The sequence below is a fragment of the Marmota flaviventris genome, chromosome 11 (genome assembly GCF_047511675.1).
Source record: "Marmota flaviventris isolate mMarFla1 chromosome 11, mMarFla1.hap1, whole genome shotgun sequence".
In the NCBI taxonomy this organism is placed as follows: Eukaryota; Metazoa; Chordata; class Mammalia; order Rodentia; family Sciuridae; genus Marmota; species Marmota flaviventris.
This window is the reverse complement of record NC_092508.1, coordinates 99,504,807-99,530,324: the sequence shown is the minus strand read 5'-3', so window position 1 is coordinate 99,530,324 and position 25,518 is coordinate 99,504,807. Positions and strand designations below refer to the sequence as shown.

Here is a 25,518-nt window from a genome sequence, read left to right as displayed (position 1 = left end):
GATTTCAGGTTCTTTTCGTTTGTTTGTTTGTTTTCAAAGTTTGTAATATTTATACTCACACTATGAAATATTTTAGGAAGTACCCACATCTAAACATGAAATTCATTTATGATATATTTATCTTATGTAGATTGCCTAAAAGTACTTTTATGTAATATTTTTAATAATTTTGCACATGGAAGAAAGTTTCATGCAGTGATATTTTCTGTTTGTGATTTCATGTTGGCACTCAAAAAGTTTTGGATTTTGGTGCATTTTATGTTTTGGATTTTTGAAGTAGGGATACTCAACTTATACTTACCAGAGGTAAAAATTTCTGTCTTCCCTGACAAACTAAATGATGCTGTTCCATGCTCAGTGGATTATTTGTCTGCTTCAGTTTCTATCTTTTCCTAACTAATCTACACCCTGAGGTATAAAATGGCAAATCTCATTAAATGGATAGAGTCTTCCATCGCTCACCTTTGCCTCGGTCCATCTCCCTTTCCACACTGCAGTGGACAGATCTTAGCATACTTACAGTGGCTGGGTTTCTACATTGTTTACCCTTAAGAATTCAATGTAGGCTTTTAGAAAACAGAAAGATAAATTAAAAGAAAAAATAAAAGCATAAACAAAATCCACAGAAGAGGGCTGGGGATGTGGCTCAAGCGGTAGCATGGTCGCCTGGCATGCCCGGGGTGCTGGGTTCTATCCTTGGCACCACATAAAAATAAAAAAAATAAAGATGTTGTGTCCATGGAAAAACTAAAAAATAAACATTAAAAAACATTCTCTCTCTCTCTAAGAAAATGCACAGAAGACATCAAAACTTTTTAAAATAAACAAGCCAACTAAAGTTTTATTGCTCTATTTTCAAGAATACCACTATTCCTCTTAGTCATTAAGGGCAATTAGAGTTTCCCTTCAATGTCTTGGATTATTTCTTTACTGTGAAACAGAACTGAGCCCAAGGTGCTTTATGACTTCACAGTACTCCCAATCATTTTTACTTATTTTTGAGGTGGTCTTGCTAAATTGCCCAAGCTTACCTTGAACTTGAGATCTTCCTGCCTCAGTCTCCCAAACTGCTGAGTCACTATGCCCAGCATGTTGAATATCTTAAAATGCAAAATTCCAGAGTATTGCCAAACTGTACTGATTTAGTTCACCAGGGTTTCCATAACAAAATACCTCAGACTAGATGGCTTAAGAACAAATATTTGTTCTCTCCTAGTCTTCAAAGATGAGCAGTGGAAGAGTCCCGTGCTGATAGGATTCTCTTTCTGATACCCCCTACCCCTTGGCTTACAGGTGTGTGTTCCTTTTCCTCCTGTGTGCACATCCCTGGTCAATTTCCGGACAACAGACCTTGTAAGGACACCAGTTGTATTGATGCCACACATGAACAGCTTATTTTAACTGAATTATAAAACCCTTATTTCCAAATACAGATTTTATGATGGTAAGAAAGCTTTTTGATTTTATGATGGTAAGAAAGCCATATGCATTCAACAGAAACTGTACTTCAAACTTTTGAATTGGGATCTTTTCCTGGGCTAGTGATATACGTTCTATCTCTCTGTGACACTGGGCAGTGACAACTAGCTCTTTGACAGCTGTTGATGCACTTCAGGGTAACTCTTCTGTATATTGTGGTGCTAAGCCATTGTTGGCATGTTGGATGTTATTAAAGACACTTTCAACTTAGAATATTTTCACTCTAAGACATATTTACTGGGCTGTAACTTCATTTGTACAAATATTCAGAGGTACTAAGGGTAACACTGAAATATGTGAATTTGAAAGGAATTTAATTAAACACATAACATTCTATATTCCTCTAATTCCTGTCCTTCTCACAAGCAAAATACAATAACTCTATCCCAATAAATCCAAAGTCTTTGGTGTCATATCCAAAAATATCATTGTTTAGACCAATATCAAGAAGTATTTTCCCTATTTTCTTCTAGTAGTTTTACAGTTTGGGGTCTGACATTTAATTCATTAATAACCCATTTTGTGTTGATTTTTGAATATGGTATGAGATAAGGGTGACTGTATTACCCTTCTTATTAACATGAAATTTTACCAACACCCTTTATTGAAGAAACCTTTCTTTTTTTGTGTGTCTTTGACACTCTTGTTGGAGATCAGTTTATTGTGAATGTATGAATTTATTTCTGCACTTTCTATCCTGTCCCTTTTGAAATATATATCTACTTATATGCCGGTACCATACTGTTTTAGTTATTGTAAATTTATATTTTGAAATCAAGAAAGTGTGATGACTTCAGTTTTGCTCTTGTTGAAGATTGATTTGGCTATTTTGGGATATTTTCTGCTTTCATATAAATACGAGAATTTTGTTTCCATTTCTGTGAAAAATGGAATTTTATTTTAAATAGTGATTACACTGAAACCACAGAGAACATTGAAAAGTATGGAGATCTTAATAGTTATACCCTTCATAATGTTTTCATCAATGTTTTATAGTTTTCTTGAATAAATGCAATTCTAGATATTTTATTCTTTATGTTGTTGTTATATGTGGCATTGTTTTCTTCACTTCTTAAGCAGATAGCTTGTTATGAACATATAGAAACAGTATGAATTTTCATTATTTTGATTTTCCATCCTGTGACTGAATTAAATTCACTTACTAGCTTTAACGTTATTTTTTTTGGGGGGTGTAGATGGAGTTTTTAGGGTTTTGTAAATATAAGACCACTTTATTTTTAAAGAGACAATTTTACTTCTTCAGTTCATATGAAAAAGTAAATTAGAACTGTTTGCCTCTCCTAATTGCTATACTGAGGACTTCAAAAACTATGCTGAATAGAAGTGGCCAAACTGAGTGTCCTTGTCTCATTCCTGATCTGAGAGGAAACTTCAACATGTTACCATTGAGTTTGGTGTGATCTGTGGGCTTGTGATGTATGACCATCATTGTTTTGAGGTTCATTCCTTATATACAGAATTTCTTGAGAATTTTTAATCCTGGGACAATGTTGAAAACATATTTGAAATACCTTTTGTGCAGCCATTGAGATGCCTGTGTGGTTTTTAACCTTTACTCTGTTAATGTGTGGTGTCTTATAGGTATTGGTTTGTGTCTATTGAACCATCCTTAACACCCAAAGGATAAATCTCATTTGATCATGTTATACAATTCCTATAAGTGCTGTTGAATTCACTTTGCTTGTATTTTGTTGAGGACGTTTTATATTTTCATCAGAGATGTTGGCCTGTAATTTCTTTGTCCTTGTCTGGGTTTGGAATGAAGGTATTAAATGTTGAGAGGTTTTTGATTACTTATTCAATCTCCTTACTCATCATTGATCTGTTCAGACTTGTGGATTATGTTCTTATTGAAAACCCTCTCAAATAGAATATATGAATTGACTCAAGAAATAATGTTCCATTTTCCCCCAAACTTAAAATGTTTTGAATATGGAATTTTATTAAAGGTAAATTTTTAAAAAATCATTCCAAATGAATGGTAGTTATTTATAGCTAAGTTGGTCAAAGAAAGCTTCATGAAAGAGATAATATTTGTAATAAAATTTGAGACACAGAAATATTAAAATATTTCAGCTCATTATGAGTCTATTTACACTTCTGAAGGAGCCCATCCTAGAATATGGTAACTGCACAAAAAGAGAGTTGGGTAATTTTTTTATAGTTTAATTTGCAGCCTAAACTGAATGAGAATTTATAATCTAATATGTAAGCTGAACTATGTTCTTATCTAGTGTCAAATTCCAAATATCCTTAGAGTGTTGGAAAGGCCTCCTTACTTGATTGACTGGTATATATAAGGGGGGCCATTTTAGTCTCCCAGGATGTAATAAACAAACAAAATCACAATGCTAGAAGTACCAGACCTACCAGGCCTTTTAGGACACTGGCTGAGAAGTCACACAGGTTCACTGTGTCCTGATCTGCTGACTAGAGCAGTTACCAGCCCAGTAACCTTTAGGGAAGGAGACATTAACTTTACCTCCCAGTTTGAGGAGCATCGGAGGTGCTCAGGACCCCCTTTGAAATCAGCTCATATAGGTGTTTCTTACTTGAAAACTTTAGTCTTCAAATATATTCATGAAATACTTGTATCACTGTCTAATTTAAGCCAAGCAGTGGTTATTATATATAGGAAATTATTGATAGGATCATGACAGATTTGCTGGTATTGTTTTCTGTTACAGAAATCACACTTGGTCCTTATTAAGTATATTAGAAACACCAACAACAAAATATTAAGTACTATTCCTGAATAGGTAAAACAGACGCAATGAGTCACAAGAAGCTTAACTATATTTGTAAATGCAGTTGAAACCAAATTTCATTTTGCATTTTTAATCTCTGATGCTAAAACGGCTCTTAGAATCAATGATATATCTTTGTTGAATTGGAAGCAGTTTATTTTTTCTTAGATGTACATAAAATAATGATTCATCTTGTTACTACTGGTAATCTTTTTCATTGTTTTGAATGAAATATGATTGTTGTGGGGATGGGGATGTTGCTCCGTGGTAGAGCACTCACCTAGCACATGCGGAATGCTGGGTTTGATGCTCAGCAGCACATAAAAATAAAAATAAAGGTATTAAATAAAAAGAAATATGATAGTTGTAATTCACAAAACAAAAACAACAACAACAAAAAAAAAACACAACAGAATAACAAGATACTTAGGATCTAATATCAACTTTTGTGTTAAGATATATTCCATATAACTACAAATGAGTCCTAGGTCTTAGGTCCACTTTAATTGTGCTGTTCTAGAAACCTGTTAGCCCTCAGAGGACTTTTTTGTTTGTTTTGGTTTTTTATATAATGTGCTCATCTCTCTCATTTGATTCCAGATTCCTAAGAGCAGCCAGCAATGCATTAGCTATAAGTCTGTTAACTGAAAGGTCCTTTAATTGACTTGCTTCTATTGACTGAGATCCTAGAAGGCAGCTTCTGATGGCAGACAACCAATAGGTCTGCCAGCATCGGAGTTTAAGGCTAATGTACTATATCAAGTTATATTCAATCACTCAGCTTTTTCTTGTGATAGCAACAAAGTAGCCTCTTGAAGAATGGCACCCTGTACCATGTTATCTGAAAAAGTTTATACCTGGTTATAAGCAGAAAAGTTTTGAGGTTTTTCTTCTTTTTTTGGGGTGGGGGGCATAATAGGGGTAATATTCCTATCTTAAATCATAGGTAAAATAAATCATCTTTGGGGGATTTATACTAGAGTTGTCATTAAAACTGTGCCACAACATCATTTAAAAAAGGACAGTTCCATGTTGTGCATAGGTGAATTTGTGTGTGCATGTGCCTGTGCATAGACATATGTATCTACACATATATGAACATTTATTCATTCAGTTATTATCTGAAGAACTAGTGGATGTCTAGTATATGCTGGAAACAGAATGATTACTATTCATCCCAGCCCTATGTAACTTATTGTCAACCTCTTTTAGCCTCATTTCTTGTTCTCAAACCTTCTATGATGTGGAAACCTAGCCACTAGTGTATAGTAAGTCCTGAGTAAACACTAGCCCATATTTTCAGCTTTCTATTTAGAAAATTGTGTTTTATCAACACATAAAATTAATCACTTACATCAGCTGGTCATTTAATCTAATTTTTAACATGTAAAGCAGTTTTTAAAATGGTATATTCCTGCTCACAGACCAAAATTATCACTTTCATCTATTTCCTGATTGTCGGATACTTTCAGAATAATTGAATGACCTTTGCAGGCCATGACGGAACAGAAAATCCTTGAAGGCAGGAATCTGTAGCCTTGCTCTATTTTTTTTTTTTTTTTGTTATGCACCCTGCAAATAATCATAAACAGGAGAGTGGTTAATAAATATTATTCAGATCTGGCGATATGAAATAGGAGATACAGGCATGAAATCCTATTTTTATTACTGTCATTATGCTGATGATCCTCTGGCCACTTCTCTCTGGTGTGTGTAATTGCAATGTTCTTCATATTTTATTCATTAGAAGAGCTTCTCTGTGCCCATTCTTCTTCTTTTGCTGCCTTGGCTGCTTATAACACTTCCTAATGGGTGTGATCTGTGGGCTCCATCAACTTTCCATTCCTGCCTTGTTCAGTCCTGTAACGAATATTAGACTTGCAGCCATCAATTATGTTTCAAGTACAGAAATAAATGAACAGAGGATTTTTGTTTGTCTATTAGCATTGTGAAAAGCAAACTCACTTTGTCTCCTTCAGATTCTCTTTGATGTATTTGCTCACCTATTACAACTAATTTGAAGGGAACCTTGATTCATGTAGGCATACACTTCAAGGATTCTTTCTGGCTCTTGTTTCTTTCCTTTCTGTTTTACCATAAGTAGATCATGCCTATTAACGGGCGGCCATAGAATATTGTAGATTAGAATTGTGATCCATTCTTGATGAATCTGTGGCTAGGTTATGTGTTTAAAAGAAAGAAATTAGAGTTACTGCTAGAGGTCAATCAAAGAAAATGAGGAAAAGAGAAAAGGGACAAGAGGGGTACTCTCCCTCCATTTAGGTTTCCTTGTTCAACATCTGGATGTAATTTATTCTTGTGTTCTGAACACATTTAGGTTTCTGTCTTAGTGAATTTCACTTAAATAAGACAAAGAAATAAAGAAAATACACTATAAAGCAAATAGCAGCCTGTCAGGGATCTATATTATGATTTTCTTGAGTACTTGGAGGAAGTGTTATTCTTCTTCATTTTATGATGGGTTTGCTCAAAATAAAACATTGATAAAGATTGTGGAGGTATTTGAAAAGAAAACATAATTAATTCTTGGTTGTTCAGCTTATTTATTTTAACAATTTTGTCTCCCTTTCCTCAGAAAACATTCTATCATATTGCTTTGTTCACAATATTTTGTGCCTCCATAATTTACATCTTAAAAACTAATCCTCAATGGGATGACATTAGAAGATGGGGTCTTCAGAGGTGATTATGTCCTTGAGTAAAGACTTCATGAATGGGACTACTGCATGTGTTAGTCAGTTTTCCATTACTGTAATTAAATGGCTGAGATAATAAACTTATAAAGAGAAAAGTTTTATTTTGGCTTACAGTTTGGGGGTTCCAGCTCAAGATGGGTGGGCCCATTGCTTTGGGCCTCTTGGGGTTATGCTGGATAGCAATGGCAGAAAGTATATGACAGACCAGTCTGGTCCTTTTATGGCCAGGAAACAAGAACGAAAGGAAGTCCCAATCCCCTTTAGGGGAATGCCCTCAATGACTGGACAACTTCCCATTAGGCCCCACTACAGGCTAACAGCAATTCCCAATAGCACCACCAATGTCCATCCAATCTGCAGCAGCATCTTTCTATAAGAAAAACCCACAGAAAGCCTCACCCCTTACAGCACATGAGGACACAGCAAAAAGGTTCTGTCTATAAGCCAGAAAGTAGACCCTAGTCATGCACTGACCCTGCATTGATTTTAGACTTTCTAGTCTCTAGACCATACAAATAAATTTCTGTTGCTCACAAACTATCCAGTTCATGCTATTTTATTCCCCAAACTCAAATGGGTGAAGTTTCATATGGTTTTACTTTATAAAAAGAAAATGTGATGAATTTAGTAGTTCAAATAATATTTTAAACTTTCTACAGTTTAGAGTGAATGCATACCAACAGATCAAAGTACAGGCAATTTTCAGTACCTTATAGGAGCATTCTTGCTTTTTGTTATATGTTATTCAATATAAAACTTCCACAATATTACCATCACCATGAGGAACTTACAATCTGGTTGAAAGATGCGTGATATAAACCACAATGTACTTGTTTCCTTATTAACTGATAAAAATTACTATTAGGAGGGTACATTAATATGAATGATCACAATGGCATTTTGATTAGTGAGGCAATGTTTGTTCATTTTTCACTTTATTTAATATAAAATTATTAATTTATTGATTGCATTATTTAAGAAAAGATCAGAAACTCTTGGGGAGCTTGCATACATGTATACCTCTTGTGTACAATACTATATATTACTATAAATAGTGTGTGTGTATATTACTATATATACACACACCCATTATTTATATATACACTATATATATGATAATGTATTTGCTACATTGCATTTCATACACATAATTAGTCTTATGTAAAAAACTTACAACTCTATAAAGTAGATAGACCTTGTATTTAATGAGTAAAAGTAACCTAACATGATACTATGTAATAAGTAATTCCTATTTTTTTTTTTTTCAATTGAGAAGAGGGAACACTTTTCAACTAAAATGTTCAGAGAAGATCCCTTAGAGGGAAAAGTATTTAAGATGGGTTTTGAAGGAAGATAAATAGAGTTGAATATGTCAAAATGTGGAGGAGTAGAAGTCAATTACTGATGGAGGAAAGAATTATGTTAGAAGAGAACCAAACAAAATAAAAAAAAAAGATATTTTACTTAAAGTGAAGAATCATCCAATCTGATTGAAGACTAACAAATGTCTAGGAGAGCAAACAAGTCTAAAAAGTAGCTTGGGTCTCTCCTTTCAGTAGACACTTTTTATTTCCGACTGCAAATGTTATTTATTTTAAAAAATTCATTTGGAAAAAAACAGATGCTGCTGGAAATTTCAGAAATGAGATGCTGTGGTATATTTTGCTTCCAGACAACACCCTAATGGAATAGTTAGTTATGAGAACTAACTGAGTGCATTTGTGCAGGTGAATTGGGATGATTTGCAAGCAGGACATGGTGAGCCTGACAAATGATTCAGGAAGAAAGGGTTTGATGAAATAGAGATTGTTCCTAAGAACTTTTACAGTCATTTCTGTCTTCATGGTCAAGAATATTGTTTGCTTAATATAACACAAAGTTTCTTTGCCTAAAAATGTAGGGGAAATGAGAAAATATGAGAGAAACTGGGTGGAGAGGAAGACATATGACACCACATTATTTTGAGATACTGATGCAGCTGTTATATGCAAATGTCTATCAAATGGCTCAGAAAGAGTGCAAGGATGGATAATATACACATTTAAGCTATTTGTATGTAAGTAAGAGTTGAAGTATCTATTAATAATGTCAAAGAAAAATACTACCATATGTCCAACTACCAGGCCCACCAATGGGCTATGGGGAGGTAAATAATACCTAAGGGGATATATGAGTGGGTGGGCTCATGAACAGAGAGAGGGACAGAATGATAGAAGTCAATTTCATCATTCTTTCCTTTGAATGAAATGAGAAGCAAGCATAAGAGAATCATTTGAGAGAGGACTTGAACCTGGAAACTTTTTTTAAAATTTTTTTCATATCAGCCTGGAAGAAAACTACAAAAACCTAAACTGGACCATTCCAATCTCTTCAAAGTATGAAACAGAGTTTGCTTCAGAAAACATACCAAAATGGAATAGAAATGGGAGATAGAGAAGAATTAAAAATCATGGGAGAAACTTCTCTGGTATATCTTTTAGGGACTGAATGAGAAGGTTAGCAGTATCAAATACCCATTAACTGTATTCATACTGGATCAAGACAGAAGAGCAGTAGGTTCCTGACTGTAAGAAAGGAGCTCATGTACAAATTAGGTGACTTTCTTCTCGGTTACAAATGAAACCTCATTTTTAGACTATATTTCATTTGTCTCCTCTTATTATTATGCCTTTCTTTAGCTGTAATTAAAATAACCTAATAAGTGTATTTTGATAACAGAATTAAATGTAAAATCAACTAGTTCCTTTGTACTTACCAATCTGTAAGGTTATCAAATAATAACTCTTAACTAAAATAAAATAGCAATGTAAAATTAAATAAAAGGTCAGAGGGAGGAAGTGTAAAAAGTTTTTAAGAAGTTGGAATAAGGTTCAAACCTAGTAACCCATGATTCTGATATTTTAATGTGTAAAAGTTAGGGTAAATTTTTAGTGCCAATTGGTAAGTATGATAGAAATATAGTATTAGGGGCCCACTTTCTGAGTATCTGGGAAGGGCCATGAACAGATGTTCCTATAAGCAACCCAGATGATTCCAAGTCGAATGGCCAGGGGCTACACTTCAAGAAACAGATCTAAGATTTCTAGAGAGAAATTCAATTTGATTCCTAGTTATATGATTATCTTGTCATTATTTTAAATAACTATTGAACAATATTAAAAGAGTTCAGGCAAATTGGACTTCTCAGAATGAATGGTACTTAGTTTTAGTAGAATAACACCTTTATTTCTAAAGGTGTTACTTGTTTTTGTTTTTCTGTTATTTATTTATTTAATTTTTTATAAATTAGCAGACCAATATAATTGGGGAGACAGTGCAGTTGGGAAAATCTCCCCACAAAAATTGGGGATACTACAGAATACAGATCTATAGTTTTGTTGATTCAATTTTTATTTGATATATATTTTTCTAATATCGATTCAAGAACATTTTTCTCTGAAGACCTATGATATGCTTTTATATCTCTTTATAAAGGACTGATTTTACAAGATATAAGAAAATTACTATTAAGGTTTGGAGCCATAAGATCTAAACTGGAGTAATCCTTTCTGCGTAGCCTTAGGGAATTTATTGATCTTTTATTAGCTTCTATTTCTTCTCCTGAAAAATTAGAATGAAAAACCTTCATAGAGTTGTTGGAAGGGTTGAATGAGGTAAGTTATGTGAACCTTGTTTTGAATGCTAATAGTATGTAACTACAAATTTATTTCACTAGTAGCTAAACAAAACTTGCAGGGGTATTTGTAATAGGAATGACATTAAACCCTCCCACATAAATGTATGCTTCTCTGATTAGCCATTTCTCCCATTTGACTTTCCTCATATTGCTTGAATTCCTTTCAAATTTATTTTAGTCTAATTTGCATTAAAGCTAATGTTTGTTTGTTTGTTTGTTTTCTGTCTACCACATTTAAGGTATTGATGGCAGGACAAATACCTGTTCTGTATTTTAATTTCTAACCAGCAAGCTACTTGTCCTTTGTAGATGTTTTAAGTCATTTTGTTGAATTTAGGAATGAACCGCTATATGAACACCTTGAGATATAGTGGTCTGTTATAGGCCATTTTTATAGTAAGTATTTATTCAAAGATTGAATGGGTGTCATCTGAATCTGTAACTGTAATTTTAAAAGCTACTTGATGTCTTCAATTTTGAATTAATATGCCAAAGTTGAATATAAGGTCATGTGTTATTTAATAATAGCATATGTTCCAAGAAATCCACCATTAGATGATTTGATTATTCTATGAACATCAAAGAGTATGCTTACACAAACTAAGGAACAACAAACTCACTTGGTGACATCATCTCACAGAACAATTGTTGTATATGCAGTCTATCATTGACCATATTTTCAATATGCAGCACATAACTATACCTACATAGAATTTAGAAATATCTTAATCATATATATTTCTGCAACAAGCTTTTTTCTATTTTAATTCATTCTGTTTTTGAGTCACCTGTGGGAAATCCTTCTGAGCTGATATCTCTTTTTCTTGGTATTTAGTGATTTGCTCATTTAGCAAGTATATATTTAGTTTCTAGTATGAATCAGGCAACATTCTATGTGCTGGGTGACGAACAAGTCATGAAAAGGCCTTTCCCTCATTTCCATGAGGTGTGACATATGAAGAACTTGTTAAACAAAGACCAACAAACCATAGAATGATTTCCCACAGTAATAAGAAATCCTAAGGACCATGGAGAGCTTTGAGAGTACTTTAGATAAGGTCAAGAGGGAAGAAATAAAATCAGTAGGAGCTAGGCATCTGGGGTTTTATTGGTCATCATAAGAAGTTTAGATTTTATCCTTGTTGTAGTAGGAAGCTATTGGAGGATTTTAAACAGAGAGACAAATCATCTGTTATATACAATCTGCCTCCTTATCCATGGAGTCTACATTTAAGGATTTAACCAATTGCAGATCAAAAATATTTTTTTAAAAAAATTGCAAATGTACTCAACTTTTAAGCAAACCTTTTCGTTATTCCTTAAACAGTACATAACAACAACTATTTACTTTGTATTGACATTGTATTTGGTATTGTCAGTAATCCAGAGATGATTTAACATGGGAGGATATTTGTAAACTATATGCCATTTTAGATAAAGGGACTTGAGAATCTGCAGATTTTGCTTTCCTCAGGGATCCTGGAACCAATCCCTCATAAATTGACTGTAATTTAAAGTTCTACTTTGGAGGTTGCAAGATTAACCTTTTGGGGAATAGAATAATAGTGGAGGCAAACATTTTACTTTTGAGTTTAATGTAATTTCTTACAAGAGAGACCATATAGTCATGATGAGGGTTTCTCATTTACCAGCTGAGTTACCTTGAGCAAGTAATATTACCTCCCTTGCCTTTATTGTCTCATATGTAAAATGAACATAAAAGCATTACCTTTTTAGGGTTATTATGAATATTGAATGAACCAGGATATTAAAAGTATATGAAGCTGTCTAGAATATATTAAATGCTCAATAAATACTAGATTTTTAACTAACTAGCATAAATATACTAATTAAATTTGTACACAGATTTATTATAATTCTCCATCTTTATAGTGGTGTGCAGATACTAATTATTTTCCTTTTTAACTTTGTTTCCCATTAATTTTAACATTTAGTATATTTGGTCAGTGCATTTGAAATTATACACACCCCACTCCAAATTGCTGTGGGTTAACACAGTAAAGGTCCCTTTCTTCTCATATCACAGTGTGACATAGATTTCAGAGTCCTCCTGTATTATGTCATACTACATCTGGAAACACCTGCTTCCAAGCGTGCCATATCAGAAATTGTGTGGGAAACTGAAGATCTTACTCTAATGCTGAATTACTCCTTTATTGTTTGTCCAATCCCACAAATTCATCAAAGTGTATTTAACTTGTCATTTTTATCTGTGAAGCTTACATTACCTCAGTGTGTTTCTGGAACACTGAAAAATTGGTCTGTGGTGTGCAGGACTCAAATCATGCTATGTAGTGTCCTAGGGGCCTAGGAACTTTACCTTTGTCCAACTTGTCCCTCAGTTACCTGGTGGCTTTAAACAAGTCACTTAACGTTGCTTGAATTCTTCATTACAACTCTTCAAAAAAATATCAAAATAAAGCATATTCTGTTTTATAATATCAAAATAAAAAATATAATTATATTTTTTTCACAAAAGTTTAAACAATGTAAATAGAATCACTTAAATTAAATTGCTTTTCTACCTTTCTCTTACCATGAAGGATCCCTGTGGTGAATTCTAGAGAGTTGTGTCTAATTCAGCTTTAAATGACCCCATCCAAGTGACTTTTATCATTTGTTTTGGAAGCAGTATCATTAATCTTTTCTGTTTCCCTCTCTCTTTTGGGTTAACTTCAATTAAATAGGCAGGAGAGGAGAACAATGAACAACATTATAAAAGTGTTAATTTCTAATGTCACTGACTAGCTCTTAATCACACTATTAGACATATGCTCTGATCTAATCATCCTGACCAGCAAGCAGTAAGAAGAAGATTGACTTTGATAAATGGCTGCCATTATTTTCTGATGTGGATGAGGTTGTTTTTCTTTTAAACTAAATGTTTCCTCAGAAAATGATATCTATTTGGGGGGAAAAAAGGCATACATGAAAAACTTTCTTTAGTCGATTGACTTTTCTAAGCCAGTGTTTGGATGATTCACATTTTTTTCATACAGTGAAACCTTGTGCTGCAATCACTGGTAATTACTTGGCCTTGGAACCTTGGTGCCTTCATTTGCTACTCTGATTTTTTACACCCACAACACTCAACTACAATAAATGAAATAAAACACAGTATGTAGGTGTAGAAATATCATTATTTCAAATAGTATCTTCCTAGAGATACTGAACTATCATATTCCCTCTGTAATTCCCCCGTAGCACTGTTTGCTGAAGTCCTCCTCAACGTGGAGCCTGCATGAGACCTTCCCAAGGACTCCTGAGAAAGTTAGCTTCTTACTCTGAACTTCCCTAGCATTTTATTAACTACTCTGCTTGGAGCTTATCTTGCTCTGCTTTGAACCACTCACAGCTATGCACATGACCTTCTCCCCCTAAATGTTATGAGCTTCTTGAGGGTAACAAAATTCTATTAAAGTTTATATCATGGATAGGTCACACCATGACCTTTACACAGCATGGAATTAAGGAATCATTGAATGTAATGATAATATAATCTATATCATTTTATTATTTATAGTATTTTATGAATCATTTACTACATTTAATTCATATGAAACCTTTGGTCTTGCATTATTTGGTGAGTAGAAGCTGTTATAAGAAGTCCAAGATTTGACTTAACCAGGTTATAGTGAAATGACCAGCCATGAAATTGTTTCTCCATGCTTCCAAGTGAATTAATGGGTGAGAAACACTGAGATTCAGAGAGATGAGGCCAGACCATCACCACTGGGAAAAAAGCACACACACACACACATACACACACACACACATATCACAGAGACAACCAAGAACAGTTCTTGAAGGAGATAAGAGAAAGGCATGAAATTAAAGATTATAAGGCCAATACTGAGTTGGAAATAGAATTATAAGAATGTGGGTAGGAATAGTAGAAGGTGTTAGGGGTGACCTGACTGATTAGTCCTTCCATGGATGGGTAGGAAGTCAGAGGAGAGGTAGGTAAAAACAGCTGATGCTTCCTTGAATATTTCTTCTCCACCTGTTTGATTCCTTATTTACACTCCTAACTAAATCACAGAACACCTTGAAAGTAGGACTGTCATTGATCTTTATGTTTCTTTACAATCTGTATAGATTCCTTTTTACCTGCTTATATCCAATTTGTTTCGTGTCAGTTATTGACACAGTAATGCTATAACCCGTTACCAGAGCTCAGTGACATGCAGTGCTCAATCCTTTTCCTCAGGCTCACAATCCTGGGCGTCCATTGGGCTTCCATTGCCACATCCTAGGGTCCATGCTGGAGAAGCCAAACCATCTGAATATGTTTCTATGGTTACAGAGAAGCTTGTCCAAAGGCAGGGGAATGTGCATTCCTCTTCAGGTCTAGACTCTACCTGACCTGCTGTCATCTCTGCCCACATTCCATGGATGTGAAACAGGAAGCAAAACCAAACCAAACATTGATGGGGCAGGACTGTCTACTCTGCCCATGAACCCAATGTCACAGATTTGCTGATTAATGTAGACCCATTAAAGCTTTAAATCTGTAAAAGCTAAACTCCTTTTTATTGGCATACTGTATTTACCAAAAGTAAGGTGATGAGCCTATGTTACTTCTAAACTTAAAAGTGAAATAAAGGAGAACAATGACAATAATAGTTCAACATAGTAGCACCATTCCCCTATCTACAGAAGTTTTCAGATCCACTCTGGCTTTGTTTGTAATGATGCTTGGACTGTTCCCAGCAGTGGGAACAGGCCAAATTCTCTTGGCTGTTGAGAGGCTATTGTGTTTACTGTTTCCCAGGTTGTCAGGACTTTAACAATTGAAAGATTAAACAGGGATCTCCACTTTGGATTCTGTTCAATTGCCCCTCGTGATGAAGCCATAAAATTGTGCAAATAACCTGGTTAATGAATTATCCTGAATTTCTATTTTTTTGAATATATTTTTTTAATTGTAGATGAACATAATACCTTTATTTATTTATTTATTTTTAATGTTGTGCTGAGGATTGAACCCAGTGCCTCACATGTGCTAGGCAAGCACTCTGCCACTGAGCCACCACCCCAGCCCCTATCTTGAATTTCTTACGTGAGGAAAAGCACAATTGAACTAAGCATGTATAAATTTGTCTTATTTTTCTTTTATAAAACATACTGAGTTTTCTTCTCTCCTAGAATTATTTCCCTATAAATATCATATACAAGTTCCAAAGAGGAAACATTAGAGGCTATATGGAATGCTTATGTACTCATTAGCAAAACTTCCTGACTTGACCTTTATTAAGACTTTAAATTCAGGTCTAACATTTTTTTCTGAAATTGTTCATAAAGGAGGAGACATGGGCTGAAATTTCTAAGTTAATAAGTGAATAGGCAACTTTCTTTCTCCGTTTTTCTCCACTTTCTTCTCCTCCTTCTTCTTCTTCTTCTTCTTCTTCTTCTTCTTCTTCTTCTTCTTCTTCTTCTTCTTCTTCTTCTCTTCTTCTTCTCTCTCTCTCTCACTCAACACACACACATACACACACACACACCAAAAAAACACTTAAATTTTGCCAAACTTAAATTTCTTTTACAAGATACCATATAATATGCAGTATTATTTTTATGTCTATCATCCTTTGACTAACTTTTGAGAGTTCTTTTCTAAGTTTATATTGCATGATTTTTATTGAGGGTTGTCAGATAAATGGTAACCTATGATTGGTAATCCAAACGGAAAGTAAAGTACATCCCAAAGTTTCTGCAGTGGGGACAGAGATCCAGAGTGTGCAGGCCTTTGAACTACACCTCTGCCCTGATAGATAGGGAAAGAAGCCCACTGTGTTTAAAGAAGCTAATAAAATATCTCTGGAAATGAGATTTTATGAGCAAATTTGAGCCTACATATATACCTCCCATCCAGTCAGCTCTGCCTTGTGGGTTAAATAATTGTCTTATAAAATTTTCTATTTTAGCTTCTCAAATATCCTAGCATTTAAAATTCACAGATTTAAAAAATTATGTGCATGTGCAAATATGACATAGCAATGCTCATTATTATGTATCATTATAATGCACCAATAAAAATATCAGCAGATAATTCAGATTATAGGAAATGGATTTAAAAAAAAAAACTGAGTAACACTCAAAGAATAAAATTTGTATATGTATGTGTGTGCTTGTGTGCTTATTTTTATCTTTTATTTTTATTTTAACTAACATATACTAATTGCTTCAGTGTGATATATCCTTACAGGCACACAGCAAGCACTGGTCAAATGCCACCTTCTTTTATCCTTCATCTTTCCCAGACCTCCACACTTTTTTCAGCCTCTATTAATCACTCTTATACATTCAGGTTGACTTATTTTTTTTTTTTCCTTTCTACTTTCACATTTGAGAGGAAACAGGCAGTACATGTCTTTCTGGGTCTGGCTTATTTCATTTAAAATAATGTATAGATCTGATTCAACTATCCCACTTCTGACTATATATCAAAAGGTAATGAAATCTGCATACTAACTATGTAATCTGAATTTCCCAGACCTTATTTGTATACATGAAGTTATATAATAATAATGATTCTAAATGTGTAAAAGTAATACAAATTAATGCAATTCCTCAGGTTTCTTTTCCATATCCTATGTTCTGGGGTCCTTACCTTCCTCCAAGATCTTTAAGGTAGTTCCCAGGAGATCCTGGTGTGCTCTCCTAGGTAATCCTTTCCTGGTTTTCATCTGGACTCTTTAGAGGAAGTTTTTGTGGTATATAGCTGCTGCAGCTGTGCATGGGAAGGAAAACTGTCCCCTGGCTAAGGAGCTGGCCTGTAAAATTGCAGGGCCTCAGGACCTGTGATCAAAAAGCATCCTGCGTGTTTCTTTTACTGTGAACTATGTTGCATGAATGCAGCTTTGGGGTGAATTGATTTGTTCATTTCCCATTCTGCTTCCTTTCAAAGCAGAATGGCTTCCTGACTGTCAAAGTAAAATTGTTGTTTGCCCTTACCCCACTTTTCACAGAGTCTGTTGTTTCGTTAGAAATATCTGTAAAGGTAGACACTTTTATAAGTAATCTCATTTTACTGAAAACAAAACAAAACAAAACTGGGATTTCAGAGGTTTAATGGATACTGCTGGTTATCGGTGATGAGTTATCCGACATGTTGAAGTTTAAACATTAGAGAAGCATGCCAAGGCATGCATATAAAGCCGGGTTTATTTAAAAAGGGGTAACATAGACTTCTCTTGCAAGAGAGAAGGGGGCCATAGCTGGTATCAGGGGCAGGTTCTTGATAAGGGTGGAGGAAGGGCTCTGAGGGAATTAACATTTCAATTCCTCAGGGGACAGTCTCCAACATCCCAGGACTTATTCAAAATTGGCCTGACTTGATCTGAACTGAGTCAATTTATCTATCTATACTGACTGCCTGTCTAATTCTGGCTTCATAATCATATCACCTATGAACATTTCTTTACTGCCTAATACATAAACATTTTGGAGCATGTTATTATATCCAAACCACAATGGTCGTGGATTTTAGAAAATGCTTTGATTTTTATTTTAGGCCATTTCCTTAGCTGTGATGCATTTTGGTCGGTGGCCACATGTGACTTTTCCAGTGCCTTCAGGTTTTGCTCATAGTTTGTCTCAGTGGAAGTCTCCCCTGACCATTTTCACTAAATATTGAAAACCTCCCTTTTTCATAGTATGCTCAACTTCCCTAGTCTGCTCTATTTTTCTATACTTTTTATTCTTTCTAAATACTAAGTTATTTAATTATTATTATTATTGTACATTTTCTCTTATTTGATTACAAGCCCTGTGGAAGTATGCACTGTTTATTTGTTTCTTTGTTTTGGTCAATGATGTTTCTAAGTGCTTAGAGCAGTACCTGAAATATTGTAAAGTCCCAGTAAATATTCACTGAATAAAGTAATATCTTTTAAGTGCAATTTTTATAATTATGCTTTTTTTTTCTTTCCTTTGTGAAAGAAAATTTTGTAAGGAGAAAAACAAATCAATTTCTTCAGTGGTCAAAATTTGCAGTTAAGGCATAGAATGTTTTCCTGACTATATCATTAGAGTCATGAATTGAGGCAAATCAATTATCCTATTTGAGCCTCAGCTTCCTCATGTTTATGTTCTCTCCAGTCCTCTACAGGGATGAGCTGGGACATCTGGGGAAAAAAATTCACCCACATCATTCATATATATGTAAAAAAATGTTTCTCTCATTCCCTTCCTTTTTCTTTCTTTGTTGACAGTCAATAGGTTAATTACAATTTGTAATCTTGAAGCCGATTGCTAGAGTTTAGGAGAGGACTGTTGAGCCTCAGTGGTACAAGACATTAATACATTCAAAACAAAACCAGGCTTGAGAAGCTTACAGAGCTTCTAGGCAGGGTAAAATACCAAATAAGGATTGTAAAGCCTCTAGAAGCAACATATTCATGGTAAGTTGCGTACAAATTGCTTGTTCAGAAAATTATACCATTGATAACCGGACTGTTAATGTGCTTACCCTTTGGGATAGTTTATAAATAGAAAAAAAAAATCCATGTTGACACTGAGCTTGACTATTTAGTCTAGATTCTATGTTCTTAAAAGGAGATCTCTGGGTAGTGCTGAAAAGAGAAAGGGGTTAAGCGATTTCTGCCCTTTCTTAGACTCAAGCCAACACTGGTGAATGCATACAAATAGGAAATCCTTTGCCCAAGTTTTATGTTACTTGGACTCACACAATGGAACCATCTACCCAAGCTTCATATTGAAAGTGCTGTATGCGCTAGATATACCCATCAGCCCTCCAGGCCACATCAATGAATGGGGATTTAAGGAGAAACCAATTCATTTGAAGTACTTAACAGTGACTTATAATTATTTGGAATTAGGGAAAATGGATTTATGTCATTTAGAATTATTATTAAGAAGGATACTGCTTCCGCAAATATCTGTAACTGCTATTCTAGCTCAGAAGATTATAAAGGGATGTATACTATTTTAGATAGGTACAATACAGACTAATACAGACTTTCAGACTGTCTGCTGTGAAGTAGCACCCCTAAAATAATTCTGCTTTTAATAGAATCTTCCTCATGTTCTTCGCATGTTTTACAAATTGTGGAAAGCTCTGGGGTGACCTCCTTCTTGACTTGACACAGTAGCTTCCATGAGAACCTTAGCCATCAGGACAACTAAAAGAAAGTTGGTACTGTTTATATCTTGGGGTTATTTGTAAATGAGAACTTACTGCACAATTAAACCTAATAGCCTCATCAAACAAGTGTTATTATTCTACTTTTAAATGATGAATCATGAAAAACAGTCTTTAATAAATATTTCCTTCACTTTTTAAATAAGCACATTATAAGCACCTTTTGAATACCAAACAGAAACACAACAGTGGTTATCAAAGGGAGCCCAGGCAGGACACCTTTCAGCCTAATGTAAAACATCTCCATCTCAATCTACACCTGTTGTTTAGGATACACTATAATTTTCTTAATGGTAATACTACGCTACTGAAACATTCTTAATCATGAAAAGAATATCTAACAGGTTTTAATACATTCAAATTTGTAAAGAAAGAAATTAATGAGAGCAAAACTCAGGAATGGTTTCCTATTAACTATATGAACTGGAAATTGTATGTAGCATACCTGTTTATGTGGGTTAAACACATTTCGTGGGTTTCCCCAAACTGAGAAGGACATTTTCTTCTCAGTTCTATGAGAAAATGGCCTTCAGAAGGTTTTGTTTGCTCTACATATTATTGGCTTTCCTGATGCTTATGGTTTTTATTTGTTTGTGGGGAATTAGACCCAGGGGCACTTAACCATTGAGCCACATCCTCAGCCATTTTTGTATTTTATTTAAAGACAGGGTCTTTCTGAGTTGCTGAGGATGGCTTTGAATTCATGATTCTTCTATCTCAGCCTCCTGAATCTCTGGGATTGTAGGCATGTGCCACTGCCCCTATCTGATGGGTTTTCTCCAAACCTATAAGCTTGGAATTTCATGACTAATCTTTATATATATATATATATATATATATATATATATATATATATATATATATATATATATATTTATTCACCCTGGGGCTATTCTTATCCTGACAGAAGGCCATGGGAGGTAAGTCAGGACCCGTTTCCTGAACCAACATTCCTTTTTCTCAGGCTCCACACTCCTCATTGTCTAACAGAGGCAGAGAACAAAGGTCAGACTCTTTCTGGCCCTGGTGATGGTGGTGCTTTTGTCTTTGGTACTTTTAAAGGGAATTTTTAAATTTCATATATAATGTTTTGTGTTTGGTTTATGTCAATGCATGTCCAATTCACTCAATTATGATTACTCACTGATATCATAGGAACCTGAGTTTGTGACCCTGCCTCTGAGAGTTGTCACTAATCAATATTCAAACAGTTTTGATGTAAATATGATTTGTATGTTCATATATGTGTGTGTGTGTGTGTATATATATATATATATATATATATATATATATATATATATATATACACAGAGAGAGAGACGGAAAAAAAGGGGGAGAGGAAGAAAGAGGGGAAAAAAAGAAGGGAAATAAAGAGAGAGGAAGGAAGGAAGGAAGGAAGGAAGGAAGGAAGGAAGGAAGGAAGGGGAAAAGGGAAAGAAAAGAGGAAGGAAGAAAAGAAAGCAGAGAGATTACTCACATATGTATTGTGAATCTTGACAAACCATCTCCAAAAAGTATTTCCTTCCTTTTTAATGTGGGTGTACACATACAACCCAAATTCTTTGAGACATTTTCTTCTCAGTTCTATGATTTCCTGTGCTCTGCTTCAACCTTGTGTCCCTGAGCTGTGAACTCTCTTGTCTTTCAGATGGAATGCCATTTACCTGGTGGATCGGGCGGTCCAATGAAAGGCATCCTTACTGGGGAGGTTCTCTTCCTGGAGTCCAGCAGTGTGGATGTGGCCTGGAAGAGAGTTGCCTGGACATTCGACATTTTTGCAATTGTGACGCTGACAAGGATGAATGGTAATGAGAATTGCGATCTTTCTACAGTTGTGGAGGAAGCACATTAATTGATGCATGAAATTTCCCCAAAGAGAGAAGGATGTGGATGAGAGATTCAATAAGAACCCAGGCCCCATGATATTTGTGATTGTTTTTAATTTTGAAAATAGCTAGTTCTAATATTTTCAGGACTACTACTGAGGTTTGTGACATGAAGGCATATGGTTACAACATTGCCTGCCTTCTTGTATTTGGAATCTTGCATTTCAAATCAAAGGAATGGGAAGCAATATTAAGCTATGCAATTGAGTCAATTATGGGTGGAATATAGGTTTGGGTGAAGGAAGTGATGGGTAATTATACGGAAAGGAAAGTTTCTCCTTTCTGTCACTGATTTTTTTCATTCCTTTTGCCACCATCAAAAATATAGCAAATTCATATATATTGATCAACAAACTAATCTTCATAGTAGTCATTATATTCTGTAAGACTTTTTGGCTTTTCATTTTGAGGTTGAAAAAGGCTGGGAGGAGATAATTTATTTTTTCCCAGGGTCATGCATGTTTATCACATAATAAATTCCAAATTTGAAGTTGGTCTATCTATAGTGATAGTATATCAAACTCTCCTAAACTAAGTTACTTCTATAAAGTGTAGTCTCGTTTTAAGTTTTCATGACCATTAAACTATGTTTCCTTCATCCTCCAGCTGAATTGTTTGCTTTTCACTTTATTAGCTATGAAAATATGCACAGAGCATTTCCACATACCCTTTGGTATTGACTGAATTTAAGGCATTCTTTGGTTTTGGATTATGCAATTTTGCTTGCCTCATCAAATGCAGCTCAATCACATTTAAGGATCCCTATGTCAAGCTGCTCTCTGCCCAGATAAAATTTCTTTTTAGTACAGTAATTTTCTTTCACTGTTCAAATTGTTACCAGCAGAGACTGCTGCAAACAAAATGTCAGGTTGAGTCTAAACCTCACTTCAGTGAGGAAAGGGCTGAGCATCTGGCTCCATTGGGTTGCATATGATATGAATAACCACTTCAGAACACCACAGGGCTGCTGTCTCAAGGCAAGTTTCCTGTCTTCTCCTTAACCTATTCTCTTCATATGGAGATAATCAGATGAAGTTGACTGCACGTACAATGGCCCTCTGGTTGTCTTCGGACCTCTGCTTTACCCGCAGTAAATTCTCTGATAGCATTGTGAAAACCTACAAAAAATATAAGTTGTGTCCTGGATTGTGACTGTATCTCTGTTAACATTATACCACTCAAGACCAGCTCATGAGGCAGTAGACACCTGATGTGTAGTTGGTGGAACACATAAACTTTAAATATCTTTGGAGAGGAGGAATCACCACAAAAATGTCTTCTACAAGCATGGGAGTTATGTGTGATAAATGGTAAAGGGCTGTGTTTGCCAGGAAAACATATTCAAGTTCTCCACTCCCAGCAGCTTGGATTCAGTCATCTCTTTGATTCATAAGTTCAGCTTCACTGTGCATGATATTAGATATTATCTACAGATTTATAGGCTTCAATGGAAACACCTTCACTTCCTGGTGTATAATTAGAGAAGTTGATGTAAGAGGTAGGATGCAAGATAAAAATCATTGATAAAGGGAAGTGTTTCTCCTTTGATGGGTTTTCCTACTGCACACTGTTGAGAAACTCCCCTTTTAGGGAACAACAGGCCAGTGCTTAATTTACTGCACATTGAAGGGCAGTGGGGACAATGGTATCATTCACTTAATATGGTGAACATTCTACTTTCATGTCTTCTAGTAAGATTCCAGTCTCTCCCTCCTCTGATCTGCTCATTAGTTCATGAACCTCTGAACCCCCTCATGTGTTGCTTTGTCTTCATTATCTAGACTGTGCTCAGAGGGACATCATTTCCTCCATCTCTTGGGCCAGCACATCTTTAGCACCTTAGAGATTATTGCACACCTCACCATTCTTTCTACTTCCTTTAGAGGCATGCAAAAATCTCACCCTGTTCCTCCTTCTAGGGCCAGCAACCTCTATTAGATTGTCAGAAGTCATTATGAAATATGGGTCTTGTTTTAGCAGCCAACTTTCCAAGAATCAGGAGACGAGAACTAACTTTCCCTTCAGAACATTGTGTGCCTTATCCACAGGGGTTCCTGTGGAAACTGTCAGGGCAAAGTCTAGGTGGGAAAAGACCAAGTGCATTTCATCATTCTCATGAAAAAACAGAGGCTGAGATTCCAACTTAACTCTTTTAGGTTTTATCCATTGTCTAAGGATACATGATTTGGGGGAATAACATTTTATATGAGCAACTGTATGTTTTATGCCATGTGGCATTTGCTTTTTTTATTGCTTATTTACGAAGTCTCCCTTCTGTGCCAGCCATCTAGAAGAATATGCAAGTTAGTGTTATACAGGAAGGAGGAACCTCTGTGTGCTGAGACAGAGTAATGTGAAAAAAATATGAAAACCACTATTTCCCCAAAACATGGGTTCTTTGGTGTAGTTGTTGCATAGTTTCATATGGAGAATCTACAGGGGATGAAGCTAGGAAAGAAGGTTGAATCCAGATCATGAAGCAAGCTCCTTCTGTGGGAAATATCAATGAGCTAGCTCTGTCTGCATAGGGATTGAGGACATGCAATATGCATTCAGACACAGCACCTAGTAGAACCTTGTGGAAATGCATTCATTTTTTTATGTACCCGATTCCATTATTTATTGGAAAAAGCAAAAGTACAAAAGCTGATACTGTGGTGAAATGATTAATTAGGTTCAACATTCTTCCAACATTATTCTTGCCAAATTACGGTCAATATGCTTTTCCACATAAAATTTGGATTTTTGTTTCAGATAGCATGTTCCTTTTAGCATTGCTGGTGTTCTGAGAGCATCTAATAAACCACAAACAGCTTTACCTTGTAAAATTCCCTCAAGTTTCTGATCATGGAGAAAGTTAATCAGAACAGACTTGGGCTAGTGTAGCACCTTCTAGAGAGCAGTTTAATATATTACAACTCCTAAATAATATTGTCCCTTAAAAATGCTATTACATGCTGAAGTGTTCTTAGTATTTTATGTACTGTTTCTGATATTTACATTTCAATACCCCTTGAGGTTGGTTTTATTATCGTCTCCTTTACCCAGAAAAGTAAATTATCTCTGAGGCTCAGAGATAATTAGTGGCATGGTTAAGGTTATTTGAGTAAGAGAACAAAAAATTGATATTTCAGCTGAATTCAAGGATTCTCCTATTGACTATATAGCAAAGAAACTGCTAATGTTGGGATTTCAATCATGGCTAGTCGGTGAGGATGCTGAAAGAATTCTCCCAGGATCTTTCAAATCACATCACTGCAGCATGCTTCTTCTTGCTACGTCAGATAGCTCATGACACCTGGGGCAACTTTGAAGCCTCTGGTGATTGAGAATTCTTTGGACTGTTTCAATAAGCCTCTGTAATTGTGTAACTTACTGTCATATGTTCCAATGAGAACCAATTAATTAAGGAAAATTGGTGTGTTCTCTAGGATTGGGTGAAAGTGAGAGATGTCAAAAGATGGAATGCATGTGGAGGGAAAAAAGTTGCCCAATGGATATTTCTAGGAATACATTTGCTGCTTAAAGAAGTAGTATATTTCTTTTGGGTAAAAAGAAGCCCCAGTTAGATAAGTAAATCATGTGTACAGTTGTCCCTGGATGTCTCCTGATATTTGGTTTCAAGATCCACTCCTATAGCAAAATCCACAGACACTCAAGTCACTTGTGTAAAGTGAAGTAGTACTTTGTATAGAACCTACACACATCCTTCCCTATAATTTAAGTCATCACTATATTACTTCTAATGCCTAACACAATATAGATGATATGTTAATAGTTGTTCTGTGTTGCTTAGGAAATAATG

At 35.1% G+C, this 25,518-nt stretch overlaps 1 protein-coding gene across 2 annotated transcripts in view; it reads left to right on the top strand.

Moving 5' to 3' along the window:
• Window positions 1-25,518, top strand: part of Cntnap5 (contactin associated protein family member 5) — a 787,874-nt gene that overhangs the window by 605,348 nt on the left and 157,008 nt on the right. For both annotated transcript variants that reach the window (XM_027936831.2, XM_027936832.2), the window contains exon 14: window positions 21,476-21,632. In XM_027936831.2, the coding sequence (XP_027792632.2) occupies window positions 21,476-21,632 (157 nt within the window). The remainder of the gene's footprint in view (window positions 1-21,475; window positions 21,633-25,518) is intronic.